The 26635-nt window shown below is 61.4% G+C and overlaps 7 protein-coding genes across 7 annotated transcripts; all 7 read left to right on the top strand.

The window, feature by feature from the left end:
• Positions 1–1591: 1591 nt before the first annotated feature.
• LSCM1_04059 (uncharacterized protein) lies at positions 1592–5041 on the top strand (the record flags this gene model as incomplete). The annotated part of the gene is made up of 1 exon (XM_067321584.1): positions 1592–5041. One exon carries the CDS (start codon positions 1592–1594, stop codon positions 5039–5041), a length of 3450 nt encoding a protein of 1149 aa, XP_067177815.1.
• Positions 5042–6598: 1557 nt separating this feature from the next.
• On the top strand, positions 6599–10783 carry LSCM1_04058 (uncharacterized protein; the record flags this gene model as incomplete). Its single annotated transcript, XM_067321583.1, has 1 exon — positions 6599–10783. One exon carries the CDS (start codon positions 6599–6601, stop codon positions 10781–10783), a length of 4185 nt encoding a protein of 1394 aa, XP_067177814.1.
• Positions 10784–12873: 2090 nt separating this feature from the next.
• On the top strand, positions 12874–14313 carry LSCM1_04057 (uncharacterized protein; the record flags this gene model as incomplete). The annotated part of the gene is made up of 1 exon (XM_067321582.1): positions 12874–14313. The coding sequence occupies one exon, from the start codon at positions 12874–12876 to the stop codon at positions 14311–14313; it is 1440 nt and encodes a 479-aa protein (XP_067177813.1).
• Positions 14314–15796: 1483 nt separating this feature from the next.
• On the top strand, positions 15797–17569 carry LSCM1_04056 (uncharacterized protein; the record flags this gene model as incomplete). The annotated part of the gene is made up of 1 exon (XM_067321581.1): positions 15797–17569. One exon carries the CDS (start codon positions 15797–15799, stop codon positions 17567–17569), a length of 1773 nt encoding a protein of 590 aa, XP_067177812.1.
• Positions 17570–19049: 1480 nt separating this feature from the next.
• LSCM1_04055 (uncharacterized protein) lies at positions 19050–20054 on the top strand (the record flags this gene model as incomplete). Its single annotated transcript, XM_067321580.1, has 1 exon — positions 19050–20054. One exon carries the CDS (start codon positions 19050–19052, stop codon positions 20052–20054), a length of 1005 nt encoding a protein of 334 aa, XP_067177811.1.
• A 1641-nt stretch (positions 20055–21695) lies between these two features.
• LSCM1_04054 (uncharacterized protein) lies at positions 21696–24632 on the top strand (the record flags this gene model as incomplete). The annotated part of the gene is made up of 1 exon (XM_067321579.1): positions 21696–24632. One exon carries the CDS (start codon positions 21696–21698, stop codon positions 24630–24632), a length of 2937 nt encoding a protein of 978 aa, XP_067177810.1.
• Positions 24633–25593: 961 nt separating this feature from the next.
• Positions 25594–25914, top strand: LSCM1_04053 (uncharacterized protein; the record flags this gene model as incomplete). The annotated part of the gene is made up of 1 exon (XM_067321578.1): positions 25594–25914. The coding sequence occupies one exon, from the start codon at positions 25594–25596 to the stop codon at positions 25912–25914; it is 321 nt and encodes a 106-aa protein (XP_067177809.1).
• Between the last annotated feature and the right edge of the window lie 721 nt (positions 25915–26635).

The raw sequence follows: 26635 nt of genomic DNA, 5'->3' as shown, positions 1-26635 counted from the left end.
CGGCCGGTAGGAGGCATGGCCAAGTGTCTGCGGAAGTGGGATGGTGGGAGGATCCTGCAGCTGGAACGGAGGTGGTGGCGGTGGTGGCGCCTTGTGAGAGTGCATCGTGTGGGGTAGGGCCTGCCCACGCTGCCAGTGCGAATGTCCTGGCTTCTGTTTCTTGCCACTGAAGGCGGATGTGAAAGGCGCCGGAGGACTGCGCGTCATGCGCTCTCATCTACTGCTCTGTCGACCTTCCGTAGTCACCCTGTCTCAGCTGTCGTCACCACGCTCCTGCGCCTCATCCTTGCTGCGCTCTCCCGCCTTTTCCCCCCTCGCTGTTAGTTCGCTCCTCCCCGGCAGCCACAACAGACAGCTGCACCAGTGACGGTACCCACCGCCGTTTTCACGGCGGGTTGGTGCTGTCCTCCCCTTCCTCATGACGTGTCTGCAGCGCTGCCGATTTTATTCTTTCTCTTTTTGGGCGTTTCGCTGGTGCGCCGTCGGGGGAGGGGGGCGAATAGACGGCGACGACGCGGGCGCGTCACACGTGGAACGGGGAAGAGCGGGGGTGGGTTAAGGAAGGGAGGAGAGGAGGGGGGAGTGCTTGCCGCCCCGAGTCGCCCAGCAGCTGAACACTTTCTTCCTGAAGGACTGAGCGATCTCTCTATTGCCTTTACGTCTTTCTCGTTGTCCCCTCTCCGCTGCTTCCCCTCGTTCCGCCCGCGTTCATTCGATGGGGGCCACCTCTGCATGGCGCCCCCTCCTCCCTCCCTCCCACTCTCTCCGCTCTACGCCCATGTATAATATCACACACAAACACACTAAGGCCAAGCAGCATCCTCATGCATAATGGAAAGCAAACATGGCGGAGGCCTTTCTTTCCGTCAGTGAGGAGGATGCGCGAGAGAGATATTGGCGGTGGAGCTCAACTCGTTTCTTCCGCGCCGGAGGTGTCGAGCGGGCGCTCAGAAGCTGTCAGTGGGCGCATTACGTGTGCGCGTGTACGGGGTCCCCTGCACCGACCTGTGTGCTGCGATCTCCTGTGCTGTATTCGGCCCACCTGTACTGCCTCACCTTCTCTTCTCCCCTTCTCACGAACACCCTGCGTAGCTGCGCCGATGGCTGCGGCCGCCGCTGCATTTTTTTCCCCTCTTCCATTTGTCATAGGTTTTTTTTTCATGTGCTTACGGCTGTGCTGCGTCGGCGTCGGCCGTAAGGGGCGGCATGCATGCACGCACGTAAAAGCTGACACTCTCAGCCTCTGACGCGTATCCGTATAACGCCGAGGCGACGCTGCGTTTTGCACGCCGACTTCTCTCTCCCTCTGGACTCAATGCCCTCTCATCTCTTCCTCCACTTCTGATGATGTACATGTGTCCCCCGCTTGCACCGGCCTTCGCTCCTCAGACACAGACACGGACACGGACACACACATACATACACGGAACGGGTGCAAGCTTCTTGTATCGCGTCACCACATAGCCACTATCTAAGCGACGCTGCCACCACCGTCATCACAGAACCCTCCCCTGCCTGGGCACTCAGAGGCGCTGTTGGCACCTCTCATGCAAGTTTGCATGTAGAAGTGCCGCTGAAGGTCTCCAACGAAATGGAGACGGTCGCGGTCGAACAGAGCCCGTGCGATCTTGTTAGCGCGCTCGCTTCTGTCGCTTCCGGCGACCCATCACTGAAAGATGCCACGTTGCTCTGCGCTGCTTCAGCTGCGTGCTGCTGCGAGCTGGCACCACCTGCCAGCACAGCAGAAGCCGCCGCCGCCCGCGTTCCGGCTTGGCTCTCTGTGACGGTGACGTGCACGTTGGACGTCGTCATTCAGGTGCAGGCTTCTCTTGCATCGGACGGGCTCGCTAACCTCTTCGGCTGCTGCCACGGTGTCGCGAAGGGGAAGTCGAAACCGCAATTCGCTCGCGTCACCTGCGAGAACGCTCAAAAAATCTGTGCGCTGCTGGACGGAATCATCAAGCTGCCGCTCTCTCCTGCGGATGTTGTCGCCACGGACGTAAGCACGTGCAGCACTTGCGTGCACGCTGCCAACCTGCTAAGCGAGCCGTCGGGCAGCAAGGTGGGGAGCAGGAGCCTGCGGGGCAGGGGTGCCGGGGGCGCTGACGGTGTTGCCACGAGGTCATCGAGTGTCGGCGTTGGATGTCAGGGATGTCGCTCCGCGTGCGTGGACAGCTGCGCGGCGGATCGCCTTGGTGTCTCCACTCTGGAGGCGACGGCGTGCTTGGCGAGGAGGCTGCCGACTGTTGCCCTTCTCGTTCGATTTCCGCAGCGGTGCCGTCGCGCGCTCGTACTGCTGCGCCCCTCCGTTGGCTGGAGGCACAAAAGGTATAGGATGACTTACCACGCATCTGCTCGCCTCGTCAGTGAGAGTGTGCAGCGAGTGGCCCTGATGCCAGGCGGTGACGCAGCCGTGCTGCTGGATGACACGTTCATCCGCGACGAGTCCACACCTGTGTGTGCAGCGGACAAGGCTGGAGGCGCCTCGGCGACGCTGGCGCTGCGCGGAAACTATTTGCCCCTGCATGACGTAGAGCAGAGAAGCGGCGCTCTGCAGCCGCTGCACCTTCATCTCGGCCTTCTCGGTGCGTCCGCCCGACAGCGCGTCCTTCGGTCCCTACTGCGCTGCCGTGTGACGGGGGCGTGGTGCCGTCCCAGGTTTCCTTCGCGCGGCGCGTCTTGCTGCCTTTCCGTTGCCGCGGAATTGGTACTCTACTCAAGCGAAGGCCACGCGCTGGTTTTCGAGCGTGTGATGGCCGACATGATGCGCGGAAGTGCTGCTGTGGAGGGCAAAGACAACCTTTCTTTAGCCGTCGTCTACACGTGCAGCGCTGGCGCTCATCTGTTGTGCTCGAAGCTCGACGCATCCACCGCCGCAGCATCCATGCCGGCCTCTCGGTCCTGTGATGGCATCTGTCGCGGCGCGCTTCTCGTCGCACCGCCGTGGCGATTCGCCGATCAGTGGCGCCACTCTCCCAGGTTCACCAGGATGCTGGCGCTCACGGAGGCGCCGTCTGTTGCTTTATCGGGCGTGCTCGAGTCGGGCGAGGGCCGCCGCCGTCAGCGGCGGCATCGCGCCTGTTCAGTGCTGGCCATGAGCCCTAACCGACAGGTGTGGCTGCTCAGAGCAGGCTCGCAGCTGCGCGTGGTGAGCATGTCGACAGGCACCGGTGCAATGGGGGAGCACGAGGACGTCGGCCCCACACTCACAAGTGCGGTGCAGCTCGACCCCTCGCACGTCCTTCATGATGCGCAGTACGTGGCGTGCGGCGGCCATGCGGGTTTCTTGTTACTTTGCCGACACAACAGCATGGTGGGGGCGGCGGAGTCGTGGGACGCGACCTCAGCGATGCATTCGATGACGGCCACCTCACCCATTGGCGATCGCTTCGTCCACTGTGCGCGCTCGCAGGTCCCGGTACGGGTGTTGTTCCTCTCCCTTACAGCGATGGCGACCGCTACGGCGGCTTTTGCTTCGACCAACGCGGCCATTTCGCCGTTGTTGCCGGTGCCCCTTATCCCTTCCCCCATTCTTGCGTCGCTGCCGCCATCCTTCACCCTCCCGTCGAATCGACTGCGCCTCGTCTGCGCCGTTTCTGCCGCCAACACGTCGGGCGCGACGCTGACGACAGAGATGATGAGTGATACCCTGTACATCGTCATCAGCAGTAGTGGCGAAGCTCGGCAGGCGTGGAAAGCGACGGTGTGCCTCCCCTCTGTGTGGCCATCGTGCACATCGCTGCTCCAGCTCTGCCCCAGCGAGAGTACCGGAGTCGCGGGAAGAGGAGAAGGTGCCGCCACCGCTGAAGTGTCGCGGGCAGCGTCGGCGCTGAAATGGACCGCCCACGCCCTGAGCGCGCTGTTCCCGCAAGCTTGTCTCATGCGAGGCAATGATGTGGTCAGTGCATGGAAAGCAGCGGTGCAGGGCACCACCGCTCCATCTTGCATGCGATCGCCGCCATCGTTTGCAGTCGTGACTACGGAGGAGGAGTGGCCTCTGGAGACGGTGCTCGAGGCTGCACTGTTAGAATTGAACTATCCGTACAACCACGGCGCCGCTTCTCCTGTGTATACCCTTGATGCGCCCCGTGGTAGTCGGGCCGATACGGACGGGGCCGCTTCGTACCACTCGTCGGCTACGTTGGCATTTCACGACGCTTTGCACGCCTTTTTGCACGCGTGCTTCTGCGGAGATGAGGTGAGTACAGCCGGCGCGGTGGCCGTCTTCGCCGGCTTCTCTACTGCCCTAAGAATGAGTGGTCTCCTGCTCAGGTGCAGGGCCGGCCTTGCTGCCCGTGATGGCGGCGTTCCGGTGACAATGCGGGTCGTCGCGTTTTTGCACGGGTGCGCACAACTTCTCCGACGGGCGATGGAGGACATCGCGGCCGTGGGCGACGTGTCCGCACTGCTGGCGTGCGCCTCCCATTTGACGCCGACGGTGGTAGCGAGCGCTGCGCGACAGTCGCCATCGTCGGTGGCACCAGCGACGTGGGAGGTGTGGGGCCTTTTGCTGCAGCCCCTCTTTGATTTTGTGTGGGGCGCTGTGCAGGCGTACGGCATTTCGGCGGAGGTGGCGACCCGCCTGCTCGATTACTGCAGTCCTGCAGTGCGGTCTATGGTGCATGCGAGAGTGCTTTGCTTGCCTGATAGAGGTAATACTCTTCATGCAGCGACGCCCGGTCACGTTGCAGCACCTGCATCTGTGGACGATGCACCCCGCCTCAGCGGGCCGGCGGTCCAGTGCAGCTCCCCCGAATTGCCGGCGCCGCACGCAGGTGTTGATTCACCCTCAGCCCCACGCACCTCTGGCCCAACTCCCGCGTCATTGTCACCGGCTGCCGCAGTGGCAGCGGCAACATCCTCGTATACGAGTGCAGAGCTGTATGAGGCAGTGCACCGTGTCTTTCTTCTGCAAGGTGCCGCGGCAGCGCTGCGTTTACTGGACGAGCTGCGGCGGCACGAGAGCACCAAAGCTGGCGCGGCGGAAATGGCGCAGATCCTCGTGGCGATGCAGCACCGCCTTCAGGGGGTAGCCGTATGAGGGCAGCGTACAGCGCTAGTGAGGGGTGGGGTGCCTCTGTGTGCGTGCGTCTCCATGAGCGCAGCCGGGGCAAAGCCTCCTCCTGCAACGTTCCCCCAGAGGTGTCGTTGCGCTCTTGCTTGCCAACCGCCACGAGTAACAAAAAAAGAAGAGAGTGGCCGCCGGCGTTGTGCACTCCGCCATACATTACGTGTACCGGCGGGCACCCATAGACATGCGCATTTTTGCTTTGATCGCACATCCTCGAGAAGACAAGGCGAGTGAGCTGCACGTCCGCAGGCGCGGCACCGACCCGCCGGATGTTGCCCCGCAGGACACACAGACGTGTGCGTGTGTGTGTGTGCGCGCGAAGAGCTTCGAGTCCCGAAAGCACCCCTCCCTCGGAGGTGCCTATGCGCGCGCGGGTGCCATCAGCGACCTCCTTTGCCGCTCCCGCTCATCTACTCGCCCCTCGCGGACCGCTTTCACTCTCTGCTATGCTGTTCTGCCATCCCTCTTTCCCCTGAGTGTCCCCCCGCTCCTGTGCGCCATCTCCACACACAGAAACTCACGCGCACTGCAGCACCGCATCGCGCTCGCACCCTTCTCGAGGAGGAGAGACGGCGTTGCCGACAAGCGGCTTCCCTGAAGCTGTGGCGGACTTCGTCTTCTCTCGTGGAGGCCCGCACGCCGCAACATTTGTCAATCTCATTGTGGCATGTGAGGCGTGCCCCTCCTCCTCCTCCATTCGCTCTCCGCGCCTGGCAAGACACGTGAGTTTTCCCCAAAGGCAAGGGCGGAGGGCAGCGCAGGATACGGCAGGATATGGGCGCCGCGTGAGTGAGCGGTGAGGTGATACGTTGTGGAGTGTGTGAGCGACTTCTCTGTTCATAGAGACACGCACATACAGGGGTGGGTGTACCCGTCCTCTCCTCCTCCCCTTATCCTCCGTACGGCACGCACTTCTCTTCCTCTTCTTCACCAGTCTCTTCGTATATAGCCTCGTCTCGACACCGCCATTAGGGGAGGACCACGCAGCACAGCCCACGGCCGCGCCTTTGCCTGCGTGCCTGCGTCTCAGCTCCCTTCCTCTCTCCCCGTGTGCTGGCCACCCTTGCCACGTCCTCCCGTCTGCTCGTCTGGCCCTCCGTCGTCTGTCTCTTGTGAGAGGGTGCCTCAGCTCTCTGCGCTGCTTCTTTCACGTTTTCTCCTTTCTTATTTTGTGTTGCTCTGTTTGGCTCACCGCCTCCCCTCCGCACAGAGGCGCACGGCGCACACGGCACATCTCATCTCGTTCGGCTGTCTTTCCGCATCTCCCTTTCCCTCTTTTTTCTCCTCTTTTGGCGCCCCTTCTGTCGCTCTCTGCCGAACCGCCTCGCAGGGGGTCTCTCGCCTTCGTGTGCGTTGCTGCGCAACGCAGAAGGCTCTCATCGGTTTTTGTAGCGCACTCACGCCATTCTTACCGCCGTGCCGTCGCCCCCCCCGACACACCCATCTCCCCCTCTCCTCGCGCGTCGCTCGTGCACACATCAGCTGTCATTTACTCTTCTTTCCTCTATTCTTTCATGTTCCTTTGGGATGCAGCGCACGCCGCCTCACGTTTCGGCTCCATCCGGGGTGGAAAGGGCGCCGTTCTCTTACGCTCGCCGCCTCGCCGTCACCAGGTTGGCGCAGAGCGTTGCGGATGGCGCTAGCACCGCCACCGCTGCGGGCCTCAACTGCACGAAGTCATGCACCTTCTCCGCTACCGCCTGCCCCGGCAGTATCTCGGCGGGCGCGGCGTTCGTAGTGCACGAGGATGCACGTGAATGCTCGGACGGGGAGACGGGTGCAATGCAAAGAAGCATGATCTCCCAGATGCCGCTCCCGTCGGCCTCGCAGTGCGCCGCCCCCCAATGGCCACCATTGGCAGTAGATCCGGCACCAAGTTGCCTCGATACGATTTGCCACGTGCGCTCCGCTCGTGCATGGGAAGCGATGGCCGCCGGCTGCATAGCCGAGGCGAAACGTCTGAGCGAAACGGACGGTGACGCGCTTGCGAGGGCGGCGAGCGCCATTCTGGGCGGCGAGGTGGAATTCGGCTTAATTTTATTAGAGTCGTATGTGATCGCAACCTGCGTTGTGCTGTACGAGCAGCACCAGCGACTTCTCTCGAGTGCCTGCTGCCCGGAGCGACACAAAACAGTAATGCTCGAGTGGCAGCAGCACCGCACGCAGCCACGCGCAGCTAGGAGCCTGCAGGTATCGAGCCTCGATGTGGATCCGACGCGAGTTACCGAGGCCGTAGTGTGCCGCGTGGTGCTGCAATCGATGCAGCTCATGGACATGATGGAGGTGCGTCGCTGGTACACGGTGGGCCTAGTGCTGTGCACATCGCCCGAGACCCCCACGGGAAGCTCCAGCAGCCGAAAGAGTCGAAAGCCGACGAACCCCAGCAAAACCAAGACGGACATTGCAGCCTCCTACGTTGGCGGCCACGACGGCGGCCCAAGTAGCGCGACTTTGTCCCCAGCGACCACGCAGCACCGGGCTCAGAGAAGAAGCTCTTCAGATTTCAGCGCGATAATGCCGATGGGCTCGAGCAGTGACACCGCCGTTGAATTAGCCGCCATCATGCCTGTCACCACCGCCGCGTCGGCTGGTGACGGGTACGAGGCTCCGTCTAACCTGTGGTTTCGCTGCTACTTTGCGCTGTGTGAATCGACGCCACCCGCCGAGTTGCTGGAGGGTACACTGTCCAGTCCACCCACGCCACCGAGCAGGGCCTGTGACGGCGATTCTACCCCCGCGACACGGACAGGAACCACCCTCACTTTACCCTTTGCACCAGTGATGATGGAGGGCAACAACGGCAGCTGCCCCACTAACTTCGCTGGGGAAGGGCGGCGACGCAAGCGGAGCCGTACGCGCTCGTCGTGGAACGATCGACGCAGCGACAGGGCCACCCACAAGAGCCCCTTGCGAAGCAACTGCGAGAGCGAGGACTCCCGCTGTTCCCCAACCTTCCTGCCTGCATCGACACATGGACCTGCTTGGGCCTCCACCACGCCGCGCCCTCTTCATCAGGAGGAGACCGCCTCACTGCTGCTCTCTAACTGTGTGGAGTGGGACGTCTTCTTCATCACGGCGGTGACGGCCTTTCAGACGCATCATTATCGCACCTGTATGATGGCAGTGTCACGCTTTCTGCACTGGGCGGAAAAAATCGGGATGGTGACCCAGCCAATAGGGACCAGCCACCACCCTCTGGACGCGCGATCGGAGGCCGGTGCTGCTGGAGGCGAGGCAGAGGCGCTGCCTTGTCACCACTACGACTCGACCTTTTCGGCGGCGCGGTCGCCGCTACCGCACGCTCCTAATGTTCCTGGCATGGAGTACCACGTCCGCCTTGCCCTCTTCATGCAAGCGTGGTCGAGCCTGCAGGTGGGCGAGCGGCTTCAGTTTGGCAAGGATGTCGTCACCCTTCTCGACTACGCCGACGACTCGTTGAGCTACCACGTTGGGTGCTCGCTGTCACTTTTCGGGCTGCCGCTGCCGGCTGCCAATGAGACCGTCATGGCGGACACCGTTCGCTTCACGGGCGCCAGCGCTGACGTGAAGCGAGTGGCGGCACTGGCCGACTCAGCTGCTAACTTCTCGCCGACCATCCAAAGGTACCTGTATGTGCTCACAGAGTCCGTACACGCGCTGACGCTGCTGCAGCTGGGCATGGTGGAGCCGGCAATGAGGGTGGCAAAGATCGCGCTCGACCGGGCTAAGGATATGCAGGTGCGCGGCTGCAGCGCCACGGAAAGCAGTATGCATGATGATGCCTTGCTTCTGGACACGCTGCGCAATGTCGTGGTGATAACAGGCACTGCGCTAGAGGACGCTACGTCTGTACTGGGGGTGACACTGTCGCCGCACCTCTTGGCGTACATCGCGGTGTCTCCGGCCTTCTTCGGCGGCTTGTGCGCTGGCGGCATCCCCGTCAAGCTGCAGTCCGAGCCACACCGGCTGTTGTACCCGTCGAACCTGCCGCTGTACGCCTCTACGCGACAGATGATCCCGTTTCACATGAACCGCGCTGTGGTTCTCTACAACGCCGGGCAGCTGCGCGGTGCCTGGGATGACGTGTGCTGCGCCGTCGCCGCGGTGGATGAGGTGGTCGGCTCCGTCGAGTTCGCCTTCTCTGACTGCTTCCCGCTTCAGGTGTATTATTTCGCCTTTCACGTCGGGTTCGAGCTGTTGGAGGCGCTGCTGTTCAGCGATTTGGAGGCGGCGAAGGCGTGTCTGTCGAACCCCGAGAGTCGGGAGGCAATCTGCAAGAAGGACGCGATACTGCAGGAGAGCGAGACGCTGAGCAAAGAGATCTTAGACATCAGCCGCGACATGGCGCGCCGCATGCTGCACTTTTACCCCCACTCCCGGCTGACGGAGCTGTGTCAGGTGCTGCTCTCCATCATGTGCGGCGATAGGGACTTCCTAGGGCAGGCGGTGCTCCTGTCGGAGCGCTACCCGCACAGTCCAGCGGCGCAGAATTTGCTAACGATCGCCCTGTGCTTTGACCACCACATCCCAGAGGCGGTGGACCACGCAGCGAGGAACCTGCAGGCCTTCCCGCACTCCCGTGACATCATTCGCATCCATCGCATGCTGCAGAAGAAGTCCGTTGCCTACCGCTTTGACTACCGAGGGGTTCTTCCGATCCTCTACAAGCCCGGAAAGGCCCGGCACGGGGTCACGAAGCGGAAGGCACTCCTCATCCTCCTGCTGGCAGCCAACCTGGGGTTGTTGTGCCTCACCGTCTACGTGAATCTCCCGCTCGCCGTGCAGTCCTCAGAGGAGATGAAGCTCTTGGCTGTGCGCATGCAGCTGCCCTCAGTGGTGCCGCTTCTCTTTGCCGCCATCTTCGGTGTCTACTCCATCGTGGCGGCCACGGGCACGGAGAATTTGGTCAGCACAGCCCTCACTGACCTCTTCTTTGTAAACAGCGCGCTGAACCGTGCCCTCTTCTGCCTCCGGTGCATCCCGCTGGTAAACGTGGTGAACGCGCTGCTCATTAGCTTTGCCGGCAACAACTTTCTCCTTCAAAGCGGCTCCGCGACGTTCTTTCTCTATTTCTGCCTCAGCATGCTCTTCGTACCGTTCACAACGCGCGTTTGGTTTCTGCCGTCTCTCGACGAGCCGGACGCCGACGTGATGTCGTGGCTGGCTATCCTCAGCGTCGACACCCTCCTCGCGTTCGTCTTGGTGGTGCCGCACATTGCTCTTGCCGTCCTGGAGCCGTACATGTTTCTCCTCTACTACTTCTATGCGCTCACGCCACGGCCCGGATCGAAAGTGGGCGATCCGCCTCCGAGCAGCAGTATACGTCGAAGGCTTCTTCTGCACGTACATGACAGCCGGTCGATGACGCCACGCTTCAAGGTCGGCAGCGGCTCCTGCTTCCTCCACATTCGCTGCCTGAAGTGGCTCTACTACCGCTCCCACAGCTCAATGGAGACGCGCTATCTGGCCGAGTCACAGCTCGAAGCGGAAAACTACCGTGTGTTTCCCATGGTAGAGGGAGAGGAGGCGCGTGTGCTCTTCGCGCATGTTCCGTTGACACCGCTATGCGCGGGGCTGACGAGCACCGAGCTAGGGCCATCATCTGAGTTTCCACCGGACGACTCCGTTGCCGGGGTGCTTGGGAAGGACGGGGATGCCCCTGAGGCCCACTTGCGTACGCGCGCCAACAACCGTGTTGATGGCCAGGGCGTGGCCTGCTCGACGCCGCCCTGACGGTGAAAGGTACCTCTGTCACAGCCATCCAACTGGAATGGGGCTGCTACGTTAGCAGCTGTGCCCCCTGCCCTATGCACCGAAGTTGTGACCTGAGAGACCAACATCTACACCAGAAGCTGAGTTACAACTGCCTCACCGCCGATGCGGATGAGCGAGGGACACTGGGAGGGTACGCCCGTGGCCCGTAGGTACGCTGTCGACACCCGACGACTGCAGCTGCGGCTGTGCGGCACCGTGCGAATTCGGATGCTTGCCCCTGAAGCTAAATGAGACGACAGAGCTCGTCGTGCACGCGGCATCACAGTCGCCGTAGGGAGCGAGGGGGACAGCAGCCATGGCGCTGGCTCGCCAAAGTCAGCCATGAAGTTATTTCACTACTGCCAGGCTGCGAGTTCCCATTTCTGCTCTTTCGAGTCGTGCCAACCCTGGCCGAACCTGGATGGCCCCGGCACCCACGCACAAGCGCTGCCGACAATGGCGACGCATCCCTCCAGTAAGCGGTGTTTATCAGCCGTAACCGACACTGGAGCAGCAATCGGGCCAGAAAAAAATGTGCGCCGCCTCCTCTCTGAGAGCGTCATCTGTTTTGTTTCTGCTCACCCGAACGAGTCCGTTGCACACTTTACTGACAGACATTCTGGCGGCAGTGATCACGTAGAACATCGCTAAGCCTTCTTATGTGGCCCGAAGGGCGATGGCCCATCGGTCGCCGTGCCACCACTCTGCGAACAACGCAAAGCTGCGGGATAAGGACGAGCATGCCCCGCTCGAGCGCTTGCCAGCGTGAGGTTGGTGAGGATGACAAGGGTGAGAAGGAGGAGGCGGCGGAGGACGAGGCGGTGCACTGCATACTTCCCTGATGTGGCGCCGATGGCCCCGATTGGCCTTCCGCGAGCGGCGTCTGCCATGTGCCGCCACCCTTCACAACTGCAAGGACAGGAGCGACGTTTACGGTGGGCAGATGTGATGGCTAAACGCCGCAGCGAACGAGACTCGCAGAGACCGCGCTGTACGCATGACCCTGACGCTGAGCCTAGGGCGGCTCGCGGCTCACTGCGTGCAGAGGCTCCTGTGCATCTATTCACTTCTGTGTCCTACGCCTACGCGCACGGTGGCGGAGATGCGCACGCGCTCTCCTCTGACCCCCTCTCCCTCACACATTATCCTCCGTTCTTTGCACGACCCGACGCAAGAGGGAGTGAGTGGGCGTGGATCGCGGCTAGCGTACGCCCGCGCCCTCTTTCTCCGTTGCGGGGTACGCCATTCCTCTTTCTCCTCGCTCATAACCATATGTATATATATATATGTGTATGTGTGTGTGTGTGCACTGTGCTCATGCGTCTCGCGTAGGGGCGCATTTGGTGCATATGGCTGCACTACGGCGGTGTGGCGGTTGCGCCTTGCACTTTTCGCCCTCCTCTGCGGGTCTCGCAGCGGCCGCTCGCACTGGCCGGGCACCCGACTTTTATTCTTTTGTTCGCCTGCCGTCTTCGTATACACATATATGTACTTTTGCATGTATACACATACGCGTACGTGTCTCTCCGTTCCCATGTGCTTATTCTGTTGCTCCTTGCTCCTCCCCCCTGCTTCTGCTTTTCCCGCATCTCAGAAGCGGCTGCAGCGGCGCATTGACAACCCTCCGTGGAAGTCGAACACCGACCTCTTCCCCTAAACCCCCTTCTCACTCAAGCGAGGCGCTGATGCTCCAACTGCAATGTAACCGTGAGGGGGGGCATTTCAGAGCGGCTTTCGCCTTCATGCATCGCATGCTGGATATGCGAGCGCTGGCCCACCCGAATGGAGCAGCGCAGCGGCACATTAATGGGCTCTCCACTTCTCCTCATCCCTACGCACCTCTCTCATGACGTTTGAGTGCCTCTTAGCCGCACCCACACATACACACACACAAAAGCAAGCTGAAGCTTAGGGCCATTTTCAGTCTCACCAGTCCATCACCTTCCGCGAGCCTCACCGCTACTGGCGTTGCGCCCATCGCTTTGGGAGAAACGCTATCGGTTTAGGACACGCAGACCTACGCCCTTCTTGACTGAAAGCGGCACTTGCACCTTCCTCCCTTCGCACGCATGTCGTTCCCACCCAGGCAAGCTTCCTCAGGCATATCGCCGTCCGCCGGACCCACGATTTCTGGCGCTGCACCGGCTGCTGCACGCACTGAGACTCGCGCCTCCTTTGCCGTTGCTGGCAGCAGCTTGAACGATGGCCGCCGCCAAATGCAGATTCCATGGCGGCAGATCTCAAAGCAGCAGCTGGAGAGCATCTGTCGCGTTCTTTCAGATCGCGAGACAGATACTCCTATTCGCATCATCGACTTCATGGACAACCAACTGGGGCCTGCGGCGGCGCTGAGGATCGCCTCCTGCCTTGAGTCGTCGCCAGTGACGGAGGTGTTCCTTTGCTACAACGACATCGGTAAGGATGGGTGCGATGGTCTGGCGGGGGTCGTGAACTTGTCGCAGAGTTTGCAGGTCCTCGACATCCGGGGTAATCGTCTATGCGCAGGCGACGCGCATCGCCTGCTGCGGTCCGTCTCCCTGTCCACGGCACTGACGCGGCTCGGGCTGGCCTCAAACAAGTTCGGCCCTGAAGGGGCGGCACTCGTGGCGAAAGCGCTGGAGCGCAACACGTACCTGCGCTCGCTTGATTTTTCCGTGAACGAGTTGGGCCCAAGTGGTGCCGAGCACATTGCCGGCGTTCTCCGCAACCCGGCATCGGTGCTACAGGTGCTGCAGCTTCACGGTAACTATCTCGGCCCGGAGGGAGTGATCACCATCTGTGATGCTGTCAAGACGAACAAGGAGCTGAAACGGTTAACATTAGGGAGCAACCACGCCACGGACGAGGCCGCTGCCGCTGTTGCCGCCATGCTAGGGGCCAACGGCACCCTCGAGGAACTGGATATTCGCCTTAACACGCTCACAGCGGTCGGTGTGAGGACGATTGCAGAGCAGGGTCTTGCCAAGAACACATCACTCCGCATACTGTCATTGTCGGGCAACGAGGTCGGCCCTCTCGGTGCGAACGATCTCACGAACGCCCTCACTGCTCACCAGCGCAGCGCTCTCGAGCAGCTGGACTTGAGCTCGTGCAGGCTGTCTACAAGCGGCGGTGTGCGCATTGCCAGCCTGCTGAGCACCTCCATCTCCCTTAGGGAAGTCAATCTTAGCGACAACGCCCTCGAGGACGAGGCTGCCGTGCGCCTCGCACAAAACATGGCCGAGGGCATCACCATCTCTGTCGTGGACGTCTCCTGCAACGAGATTGGCGAGGAGGGCGCCTCGCAGCTCATTGAGGCAGTGCTGCGGAATGCGCAGCTCTCGGTACTTGTGACGAACGGCAACAAAATTTCACGGGTTGCCCAGAGGAAGATCGAAAACTTGCTGGAGGAGCGACTGAACAAGAATCGAGTACTCAGCCGACATGCGGCCCTGTACCAGCAGCAGAAGCTCGCTCAGCAGCAGCTGCACACCGTCCGCGCTCCCGCTGCACCGGCGGCTGCCGCATGAGGGCAGAGAAGAGGGTCTAATGACGACGGCCGCCAAAGGGATAGACAGCGCGCACTCTTTCTTTCTCTCTCTCTTTGTATCACCCAACCTCTGGCGGCTTGCTGGCCTTTGTTTTCCTCGAGGAACCGGCTCTCCTCCTTCTTCCCAAAGGGTTGGGTGACACAACGTTGGGCAGCTTCGTTTGTGTGCAGAGATGGAAAGGTGCGTCTTTCTTCGTTGCATCTGTCGCGGAGCTCGAGTTGAAGGCTGCGCGACGCTGATCGCCCCCTTTCGCTGCTGCGAATGTACATAGTTGTTTTTCCCGGTTGTGCTTTCTCAAAGGAAAGAGAAAGCAAGCCAATGGGGGTGGGTGGCTGGACGGCATGGGGGAGGGGGTCGCAGGCACGTGAGGGGGGACAGATAGTGGGGCCAGTGTGCGCCACGCCTCCCCCCTCCAACTCCGCTCCCTCCCGCTGACTCTCCCATCCCCCGCCCCTCACACACACACATTCTGTGTGATGTACGACGTCACCTTCCACTCTTTTTGCATATGTTTTCCTGTTCCTTCGGTATGTCGGTGTTCAGGGCTCTGTTTGCGTCGCGAAAGCCCATCGCCGTGTGTCTCGCCACGCCTGGCGGCGGCTTTCTCTTGCCCACAGATTTATGTGGAAGCTCGCAGTGACCCCTTACGGCACGGGGAGTGTGTGGGGGAGTGGCACCCGCGATGACCGCACCTTTCCCTTTCTCGTCGTCCCTCTTTTTCCACGCGCGAGAGCACTCTGAGGCTGAGCGGCACTCCTGCACGTTTGCTGCTGTTCTTGCGCAGGTGATTTTTCTGCGCTCTTCACCGGGTGTTTTCTGTCCTCTGCCTCTCTCTCTCTCCCCCTCTTGCAGTCTACCTGCCTGCCTCCGCCGTAGGAACATGCGGGGCTGCTTTGACTATCCGCCGCGCGGTCTCCTGTGTGTAGGCGTGTCTCTGCCTACGGTGGTGCGAGTCCGCATGTCCTTTCTCCCTTCTGGAGCTCTCCATGGGGCACGCGCCTCTTCATATCCTCTCTCGAAGGGAGAAGGTCGCCACTGAAAGTGGGCTGTGTGGGCTCTGCATCTGCTCTTTTCATTGGCGTCTACTCCATCTGTGCTTGCCTCTTCGCAGTTCGTCCGCTCTCTTTGCTCTGCTCTCGCCAGCCGCGCCACCCGCGAGGGGAGACAAGGAGGGGGCGTAGGGGGCGGCGACGGTGGGCGGGGGGGTGGCGTGCCTCACTATGATCGGGCTGTGCGCCACCCCCTTGCGTGCTGACGAGGACAAACATACCCACAGCTGAAGGCCAGACGGTCGACGAGCTTCATACCTATCTTGCCTGCAACCCTCCCCCTCTCGTGCGTCGAAGCATGCACGGGTGTGGCTGCGAACAACATACACTTGTGAGCAAGCGCACATCTCCAGTCAGACGCCTCGTCGTCATTCTGCTCTCTTCTTTTCCTCCCTGTACTCTCTGCTCTATGGATGAAGCCGGTGGAGCGCGCAGCTCTTGATCGAGCTGTAGAGAGTACCATCACGCATCAAGCGAGACGAATTTTTTCACAGTCGCAGAGAAAGAGCGCGCGCCTCTCACGCCTGGCAGGGAGGCACCCCACACCGTCGTCCTCTGGCGTCTCAGTGCCGTCCCTAAGTTCTTCCAACCGCGACGCGCCGCCACAAACGCTTCTCTACAGCCATACTAGCAGTATGCCGTTGACGCCAACAACGCCCCGCACATCACCGAGAAGGCAGCACTCGGCAGCTCCGTACAGGCACCAAAGATACACTTGCCATCGTGGCAGCGGTGACCAGGAGGCTGCCAATGCGGGGCGCAACTCCTCTCCTCTGAGGGGCCGCAACGCCAAAAATGCGCCTGATGGGCGGCACCCTCTGTCGCCGCACCGCGGGCAAGATATCGCGCCATTAAACCATATCTACAGCGCACCTCCACCACGTTCCGACGGTCGCCGCGGCCGGCGCCGACGAGACAATGACACTAGTGCTGATGAAGAGGATGGCTGCCGCCGCAAACGCCGCACAGAGCGCTGCCTTCACACAGAAAGTGATGTGCCGCTCGTAGCAGGCTCTTCGGATTCTTCTCAGGTCTCTTCATCTCCGCCGGGGAAGTTTTCTGAAGTCGTCAAGTCGCTGCTACCACCCTCCTCTGTCGCCACATGTGTCCTCACCCTCGACGCCAAACTGATCGAGCTCCTTTACTGCCTCTCCCCTACGTCCGAGGATCGAGAGATGCGGCTGCGTGTCATCAACGACATCCGCTCAACGGTGCAGCGCGTCGGTTTAGACATCCAGGTATACGGCAGCCTCTGCACCGGCCTTATGATCCCGGCAAGTGACGTGGACTGTGTCCTCATGCGTAGCGCCAATGAGAAGATCGCGAGGTCCATGGCGGACACCATGTCCTGGTCCATGGCGAGCATCGATTCCGCGGCTACTGGTGCGGCGTCGCAGAGGAGCCTCAAAGGGGCTCTCTTGACTGCTCTTCGCACGGTCGCGAACCGCATGCGGTGTAGCCAAAATTTCACTCACATCACCTGCATTGCTCACGCCAAGGTACCCATAGTGAAGTGTTGGCACCGCCGCGAAAAGGTTCGGGTTGATCTGTCCTTCGAGAGAAGCGGCTGCACGTCCTCCAACTACCTATGCAAGCTGTTCTGTGAGCCTGGCAACGAGATGGCGCGGCCGCTGATCGTGCTCGTCAAGGCGCTGGTGAACAACTGCCATCTCGACGACCCGAGCATCGGCGGCCTCGGCTCCTTCCCGATTTCACTACTCGTGCTCTGGTACCTGCAGCAGTGCGTGCGTGCCCGCTTCTCCGCAGAGCTGCAGCGGAGCATCGGCGCCCTTCTCGCCGGCTTCCTCAAGTACTACGGGCACGAGTTCGACTTCCGCCATCGCGGCATCGACTATGCACAGCAGAAGACCTTTGCAAAGGCTCCTGCCGACGACCTTTACATTATGAACCCTATCCGCCCAGGGACAAACTGTGCCAAGGCGGCGACCCTCTTTGCCACCCGTGTCGTGCCACTGTTCCAGCAAGCTTCCGCCACATTCCTGGGCTTCCTCCACTTGAAAGCCTCCCCAGCCGCAATGGAGTCTCCATTGCTTCGCTACTTCTCCACGGCCGCGTCGAATGCGCAGAGCTGGCGAGACGTGTCGCGGCGGGCGGCGAGGGAGCTGCATCTCCGGCAGAACATTTGGGACTCGGAAATAAACATGTACGTTGGTGGAGTGCTCTGACAGTGCCACCAAGGAGGACATTGGGGAAAATCGAGGCTGAGTAAGCGCCACGCAGAAACCCAGAGGCCCCCTGCGCGCGTGGCTGAAGCCCACGACGACCGGCATTCTTTGGCAGAAAGAGTGCCTCTACAGGAGTGCCATCGCACCACGCGGTGGGTGTGCTTCATGTGCGTCCCCATGGCGTTGTGTGATGAGACGCCTCTGATGTGCGAGGGGCGGTCTCACAGCAGATGCAGTGCGGCAGGCTGGGGCGGAGAGGGTGGAGTGCAGACGCGCGCTTCACTCTTCTCGCCCACACTTCAGCACTCTTCCGCTCCCCCCGCCCCCCTCGATTAGACACCGCCCTGCTGCAGCGCCGACATCACACCGATAGCGCTCGTCGCGACGCTCACTGCCGTTTCCCCTTTCTCTGCGATGACGGGTTCATCCCTTGAGGGGGTCCGCTGACCCTCCCTCCTTCATCCTCCGAGGCTGTCCCGCTTCTCGCTGTATCGGACCTCTCATGCTGGCAGTGTTGGGGGATACTTTAGCGGACCCCGTCCGTGGGGCCGGTGCAGGGTGAGAGGTGTGGAAAGGCATGCATGGCATCGCTGAATCTTCGACAGCGACTCACTCCGTGCATGCATGGGTGCACCTGATCTCATGTAATGCCTTCTGCAGTGGGCGCCTAATCGTCATTCGCCCTTCGCCCGCCCCCGCTCTGTCGCGCCGCGCCCTGCTCACGCTTCTGGTTGGCCGGGGCCATTGATGCTCTGGCGCGAGTAACATTGGGCGGCAGAAGGAGGGCGCACACGGGAAAAGGGTGGAGGCGCAAGGGGCGCAGGAAGACGAGTAAGGCGACACTAACTGAGGAACGAATTCTAAACTCATGAAGAGCGCCGCTCAGGGCAGTGGCGAAAGGCAAAGGGGAGAGCCGACAGGTGATCGAGCCGTCGGTGACAGGTGCGTGTGTGCCTCTCTTCATCACCATTCCGCCTCCCCTCTGGTGCGCCATCTGCAAAGCCGATAGATTTCGCCTGCAGCGTAAGCGTGCCGCAACAGCAACAAGAACATATGCCGGCACTCATAACCACTGATAGCACATGTCTGTGCCGATGAGCTGTCGGCTCCCTTGCCGGCCCGTCTCTCCGCCAGCAGCCTCCACCCACCCTCGTTTCCTCTCCCTTCCCTCCCCTCGGCACGCTTCTCTGTCTGTTTTCCGTGGCGTGTCCCTTCTCCTTCCGCGTGTGCGATGCAGCTGCTCGGGCCCTTGCTGGTGTGCGTGCACCACAATTGGCCCTTGCGCGTGCGTACGTGTGGCCCCTGCCCCTTTGCGGACAGGCTTGTTTGACTTTCCTGTAAGAGGGCGACGTAGCGCGTGCTTAAATTTTTTGGCGGTGCGCCACTGCCCGCTGCCGCCCCTGCTGTTTACAGCCTTGCGCACACGGCAGTACATTCATCTTGAACTAAGCGAATAAACGTAGGCGTGACGCACCCGTTCATGTTTGGTGAGCTCGTTTGCGGCCCGCCAGGGAGTGGCAAGACGACGTACTGCGAAGGCAAAAGGCAGTTCCTGAGCGTGTACGACCCAACGCGACCGGTCATCGTGCTTAACCTCGATCCCGCCAACGAGGACGTCTTTCCATACCCATGCGACGTCGACATTCGTGAGCTTGTCGACCACGCTGCTGTGATGGAACAGGAGGGTCTGGGCCCCAACGGAGCGTATATGTTTGGTGCTGCAGTGATGCGGGCAAACGTGGACTGGATCATTTCCCAAATCGAGGAGGCGGCGGAGCGTCGGGTGCAGGAGGTGCTAGCGACGGAAATGCGCGCCTCCGCGGGTGCAGGTGGCGCTGCGAGTGGGGGTAGGATGCTGCGCGCACCGTACTTGCTTATTGACTGCCCCGGGCAGGTGGAGTTTTATATCGACGCACCGATCATGCCAGCCCTCACCCGTGCTCTGGCAAAGCAGCTGCAGTGTAGCTTGTGCACGGTACACCTTGTCGACGCTGGGATTGCAACACGCGACCTGCCCACCTACGTCTCCTCGTGCGTGTTGTCGCTGGCGACGATGATCGACCACGAGCTGCCGCACGTGAATGTGCTGAGTAAGTGGGACACGCTGCCAGCCGAGGTGCTGGAGGACACCGGCGACGATGGCGCAACGTACCTCAACGCATCCGCGATGCTGTCTGAGAACATGGATCGCTTGTGGCGGCGACAACTCCAACGTCGCCGGTATGAGCATCGCATGGCGCAGCATTTCGTGACCGCTGCGCAGCCGGTGCCTCAGTTGACGCCGGAGGAGCGCGCTGAGGATGTGCGGCTGGCACATCTCGACCTGGAGAAGCACGGCGGCCGTGTGTACCGCTATACTCGGCTACTGATGGACGTGGTGGAGGGCTACGGTCTGGTCGGCTATGTACCGCTGGACGTGCAAAACCAAGAGATGATGCTGCGCCTCACTCAAGAGGTGGACAACGCTATGGGCAACTTTTTTTAAGTGAGACGTTAGTTCCGCTCGCCCACTGCGTCTTGGAAAAGGATGGAGCGGGGGGAGGGGGGCAGATAAAGTGGCTGGCGTATGCTGGCGATGATGTGAGCTGACCCTGGGGAAGGGACTCGGCTGCCTCTTCGCCCTTTTATGAAGGCCTCATGGCCCTCTCTTGTCGATTGTGTGTCGCACTTGAATGGGCTCGCTGAGTGCACAACCGCTTCCTTCGCACTCCGTCTCCTCCGCCCACCATTGTGGAAGGCGAAGCGTTCTGTACGTGTGACATCTGAGAGGGGGTCCCGCGCCCATTCTGTGGTGGCGTAGATGAGCCCCCCTGCTCATCCCTTGCGAGTGGGGAGCCGCTGGTGGTGGTGACAAGGCGAGGCATCGACGCGGTGTGGAGGTCAGAGCTGTGCGCCTTTGCTGATGCCGGCGTTCAGGTCGTGGACGGCGTTGCGGCGGAGCGACTCGCGGCAGTGAACGCGCTTCCACGACTCCAATGAGGGGCGAGGTGTCTGAGGGAGCGGAATCTATCTCACGCGTCTCTGAGAGTGCCCACTGGTGTGGGCGGCCCTGCCCTACCCTGCGCGAGTCCCGCCTGGGGTGTTGACCGGCATCGTAGGGAGAGGTGGGGCGGCTGTGAGGCGAGGTGGATGAGATGGATGAGGTTTGGCGCAGGATGTGTGCTTTGGTCATGGGGTCGGCGCGTCGCTGTGGCGCTTGTGCCTACCGGTGCCTTGCACCAACGTGCGGCGATGGGCCGCAAGTGACATGGCTGAGAGGGGGGCACGGTCGTGCTCGACTCAGCTTCGACGGTTTCGAATGCGCGGGCCGGAAAGGCTGCGTCTCTCACTCGCATCGAGCGGCATGTTTACCTCTTGGTGTCCTCTGCCCCACCTCGTTGACGAGAAGACAGGCACACAGTTACAGAGAGGAAAGGGAAGCTTGTCGTGCGTGTTGACGACGGTCAACCTCTCCCCGCACACCAGCACAGGCTCCCTTTTTTTTTCCACGCATTGGGGCGTCTGTGAAATGCTGACCGAAGGGCCGTGGCATCGTCCGGCGCCTCACTCCCCCTTCCGTAGGCAGGAGGAAGGCGGGCGATGCACAGCCTTACTTTTGACGAGAAGGGAAGCGGAGGGGACAACCCCCACGCCCCCCCTCTCTCCCCCTTCGCGAGGAACTTGCATCTTCGCAAGAGGAGAGGGAGGAGGGAGGCGCCCATGGGCGCCGGTAGTCTTCCTGAAGGGCGGAGGAGCCGCGGCAAGGTGCGTTGGCCCTATTCCACCCGCTCAGACCCTTTTCTCGGACCTGCGTTCCGATTCCGTCGGCAACGTGAGGCCCGTCTTTGCCTACTGGACGCGATGCTTGCACTTCCAACCCACTCACTTCACCTCGTCTTGACCTCGATCTATGCTTTTCAGTTTTTCAGCTCCGCGCAAAATCTCGCTCGGCGGTGGGGGCGTACCCCTTCCTGCGTGCGTGCTGCGTTGTGGTGCCCTGCCAATCGAGCCCCCGTGCCGCCCGCCTAAGCTCATCACGGGTGCGCGTGGCTCGTTCATGTCGTCCCTCGACGTTGTTGTTTGGTGACTTTCCTCCCCTCTCTCTTCCTCAGCTGTGAGGCCATACACGGGGAGTGCATCTGGAGTGATGTGCTCGACGATGGACACGCTTTTTGAGGTGCTGCGGAGCTCTTCCGACAACGCGGCGCGCAAGCAGGCGGCGGCGCAGCTGCGCGACTTGCAGGAGCGGGATCCAGCGGTGTTCCTTCAGCACACCTACGAGGGCATCGCATCTCAGCAGCTGCAGCCGGAGCTTCGTTTCTTCCTCTGCACGCTTGTCATTGCATTTGTGGAGGAATCGTGGCACAGTGCGGTGCCCAAGGAGACTCAGGATGGAGTTCTTCGGCTGTACGTGCGCCTCCTCGTCGAAGGCCACGCGCCAGCTCTGCTCGCGCGGAAGATGGGTCGGATAGTTGCCCTGATGGCGAAGCGCAGCTCCCGAAAGGCACAGCTCGCTGCTCTGCCGCCAGCCATACAGCACGTCGTCACATGCTACGTGTCGGAGCTGGAGAAGGCCACCGCGGCGCAGTCGCACGAGCGCGTCGCGCGCTTGCTGCTCTATCTGCACTTGTTTCTCAAAGAGATGCAAGGCTGCCGCGTCGGCCACACCTTTGAAAATGTCTGTCGCGCCTTTGTGGCGCCCCTCTCGGGCATCTTCGCGCGTCTTGTGGGCGGGACAGTCATGCTCGAGGCCTATGAGCTTTCCTTGTATCTGTTCAAGTGCAGCCTGCGCACGTTCGGCCGCGGGGTGTTCGACCCGGAGTTTTGTCAATTCTTCCTGGCAGCGACATGGCGGCTTGCGGCGGGACTGGGCCAGGACGCGCCGGACTCGCCGAACGCCCAAAGGCGGCAGCGGCTGCTGGAGTACGCCCTCAAGACGCACGAGGCCACTGTCGTCTCCTTTCCCAGTCGCCTCCATGAGCTCGGCATTTCGTTTTTTCTGGATAGCGATGGGGCGACGACGGCGGCGCCATCCGCGTTGTCAGCGTTGCCTTTGTCTGACCCGCCAGCGCACTCCATCTTCCGACTACTGTCGGCCGTGGTGAGCAGCCCTTTGGGGCATGTGGTGTCGGAAAAGGCGGTGTGCCGGGCGCTGCGCTTCTTCACGCTACTTCTGAGCGCTGAAGATGGTGACGCCTTTATCGCGCACTGCCTGCAATGCTACACCTCCTCTCCATACTTCGCTCCGTTCTTGCAGCACATCGTCAGCGCGTACCTGGCAGACGCAACGACCTCGGTGGCACTATCAGAATGGTCCAGGCATCCGGAGCAGGTGGCAGCGGAGCTGGAGGTGGACATGGACGATGATACCTCCACGATGAGTTGCACTGAGCAGCTCTTCCTTGGCTTCACAGGTTCGACAGGGTGCGCCAGCGCGGGCCTCGCGGCTGCCTGGGATGTGGTGAACCAGCTGCTCCAAGGGGGCGACGGGCTCCACGTCACGGCGGCCCTGCACGCGATCGGCATCGGCTACTACACTATGGCCTCGGACGATACCTCTTCCTACCTCAGCTTCCTCCGCGAAAAACTGCTCCCCTTGCTCGACCCCGCTGCCCTGGAGCATACGTCACCGTTCATCGCCCGCCGTGTGGTGTGGCTGGTGGGCATGTGGTGTGAGTCGGTCACATGCGCGGAGGACCGGCGTACTGTCCTCGCCGCCTTGGAATTAGTGCTGCACTATAGTGTTGCCACACATAACATTGTCCTGGCGCTTGTTGCGCTCAGGTCTACAGAGAACTTTGTCTCGGACAATCGGTTCACACTGTCAGACCTGCCGGCAACCATGGTGAACACGGTACTGCTCACGATCCAGGAGCTGCTCTCTCGAGTGCAGAGCCCGGCCACTCTCAAGGCTCTGGCAGGACTGGTGCATGTCCTCATCGAAAAGGGCGCCGTTCAGACGCAGGGCGACGCTCTCGTGGAACTTTTCCTCCCCCCGGCACTTATCATGATCAAATCTTGCGAGGCGCGGGCTGCGAGGGCCGTTGACCCGGCCGCCGCCGGCCTCGGCGGGGACGCGAGTGACGTAAGCGACGGCGACGATGGCGCAGGCGCGTGGGGCTCGATAGGCATGCTGCTGGAGTGCCTCGGCAGCAGCGTTCGCCATGGCGACTCGGACGCTGTCATCTGGTCGCTGCTGCCTAGCGTCATTGTCCCATGCACGTTGCCGGGCAGCGCAATGACAGCGTGGGCGGAGGACAGCGCATGGGAGCTGCTGCTTGTGATGGCCCAATCGTCCCGCTGCTTTTTTGCCCCCGCTGCGGGCGAGGCACTGCAAATGGCGCTGCAGCACACCGCGAGGGACTTCGGCATGCTCCCGCTTGTCTTCCGCGTCGTATACACGCTCCTCCTGCTTCAGCAAACGGAGGCAGAGGAGGTGGTGTCGCCCGTGCATCTGGAGGCATGGATGCGAACGATACGCGAGTGTCTCTCGGCAGAGCTCTGCGGTGGTGTCACGGCCGTAGCTTTTGCCGTAACGTGCACCAGCGCGGGCCCCCTTCGTGCGCTGCTTTGCCAACACGCGGCACAGGCGCTGGTCCTCTCCAGTGATGTGCAGGCAGAGCAGCACACGATTCCGTTGGCTGTCGTCCTCGCGCTGAGCTTCGCATCTGCCAATGGCGCCGAGAAGCACCTGCGACAGCAGCTGGCGGCTCATGTGCACGCCGCAGTGCACTCGTGCACCCCATCCGGCTCCTACTCGCAACTGCTGGAGCAGTTGGTGCTGCTGCTTGACGTGTCACCGAGTGCGTTGGTGAGCCGGGCGCTTGCGCGTCTTCTAGAAGCACTATGCTTGGCATCTCCGGTCCCACTTTCGGGTGATGACCAGGCGATGGTGCAGCGGGCCTTGGGGGGTGTTGCGGCGACAAGCGGTGCCACAGTGCCCGTGGCAGGTACCGATGATGAGGGTGCGGAGGATCGCGCTGCGTCGGAGATGCTGCTCGAGCTCTTAGGCGACGAGGATGTTCCATCGTTTTCGCCTCACTTTGCACGCGTCATGAGCACTTTTGCTGTCCTTCTCTTGTAAGCCGCTTTTGAGTGCCGCGCAGACCGGGGCGCTCACGCGGTCGCTGTCGGCCCCTTCTTCGCTCAGTTTTCACACCCAGCGCGGCGGCGTGGATGTATGCCACTGGGGCTTTTCTTCTTCCCTAACGTGGGGAAAGTGGCGTTGGCAACACCGCTGAAAGAGTGTATGTGTTGGGGAGGGGGGCGGGGAGGCGCCATTCTCGCGGCCTGCCATGGCCCTCACCGCATCACTGTTTCAGTTTTTTTTCTTCGATGCGGCGTGGGGATCCTCACCACCTCCCCCGGCTCCCGAGGGCGAGCCGAATAACGGGCGTCCACCTACTAAAACGTGGGCAGACGCGCACAGAGATGCGCCTACACTCGTAAAACGTCCGTCCCCGAGGACCCAGCTGTTAAAGATATGTGGCCGGTCATCAGTGACTGGCTGCCAACAGCGCGAAGGGAAGGGCTTCGAGAGGAAAGGCAGCGCAACCCTCATGCGCCCTTGCGCTGAAGCTAGTACTATAGTTGCTGCAGCTGCACACAGGCGCGAGCTTGCATTCCGCGTGTCGCTTGCCTTTCCTATGCCCCCACCTACCTTTCTCTTCTTGCTGCTTTTGCGTAACTGCTCTTGCACCTCTCGCACGGGAAGAACGCTCATGTCGTCTAGGTGCTCTCTCTCACCCCTCCTCTCTCGCACGCGCTCCTGCACTTGCCTACTCATCTCCTCATCTCCCCATCCCGCCCCCTAACTCGGCACACCGGCACACGGACAATGTGCCGAGTTGGTCCACCACGGCCTCTCCGCCTCGACATTCTTCGCGACCCGTCCTGCCAGTCCCCTCTGCCTCCGCGTTTTCTTTCTTCTTCCCGCCACCTGCCGTGCGCTTCTCATCTTCAGCTGCCTTTTCCCCCCTCCACACACACGCGGCTGCCCCTGTCGCTCCCTTCCGCATAACAGCGTCATACGACTTGCTCCAAGAATGATGCGCCGTGTCCTTGCCCAGCCCGTCGCCCGCCGCGGGGCTGCTGCCTCCAGCGCGCTCGTGATTGCCCCTCGCCAGGCCTCCACAGTGGCGATCTCCGTCCAGGGCCTGCACTACGTCGGCACCGGTCTCGCCGCCATTGCCCTCGCTGGCGTTGGCTTGGGTATTGGGACCATCTTCGGCTGCCTGCTCATCTCCTGCGCACGCCAGCCTAACCTGACCAAGATGCTCTTCAACTACGCCATTCTCGGCTTCGCCCTGACGGAGGCCATCGGCCTGTTTGCGCTGATGCTCGCCTTCCTCATGCTCTTCTCGTAGAGTGTTCGACGCGCATGTTACGATGACTGTATCTTGCCTCTGTCTGCCGCGTCCTATCCCCCCTACTCTTCCTCTTCCTACAGCCCCCTGAGAAGGGGCTGAAGAAACGTGTGTGTGTGTAGGTGCGGAATGACGTGGAGGTTTGATGAGTCTCTGCATCCATACCTGTCGCGCTGGATTTTGCGCCCATCGAATTGGCAACGCTTTGGCCGTGCTTCAGTGAGAAAACGGAGCACACGCAGGAATGCTGGAGCGAATGGGGGAGAGCAGTACAACAGACGCCGGTGCGCTCCTCACCACTTTTTGGCAAAGGCGCCTTCCGCCCTCTCTGTTGCTGACAGGTGATCTGTTTCGAGGAACGGTGGTGATGGGCAAGAGAAGAGGCAGGCAGGCAGGCGGCGTCGTTGGCATGAGGCGACTGCCACTAAGCGGATACGAAGGGAATCGGAAGAAGAGAAGAAAAAAACGGGGAAAATTTGTGCGTATGTGTGTGCATGAGGGGAGGAGTGAGGGAGGGAGGGGGGCGTCTAATGCATGCCGCACATACACACACACACATATATATATATAAACGCGGAGGTGCGAACGGAAGGTAGTGTGTGTGTGTGTATGTGTGTGTGTGTGGCACTGTCGTAACCATAGTGGACCGCCTCATCTTTCCGTTTTCGGCTCTCCCTTCCCCTCCCCCCGCCTAAGGGACTACGAGGCGAGGATGCCTGTG

This window comes from Leishmania martiniquensis, chromosome 26 (genome assembly GCF_017916325.1).
Source record: "Leishmania martiniquensis isolate LSCM1 chromosome 26, whole genome shotgun sequence".
NCBI lineage: Eukaryota > Euglenozoa > Kinetoplastea > Trypanosomatida > Trypanosomatidae > Leishmania > Leishmania martiniquensis.
Note: the sequence above shows the minus strand (reverse complement) of the source record. Positions and strands in the feature narration are given on the sequence as shown.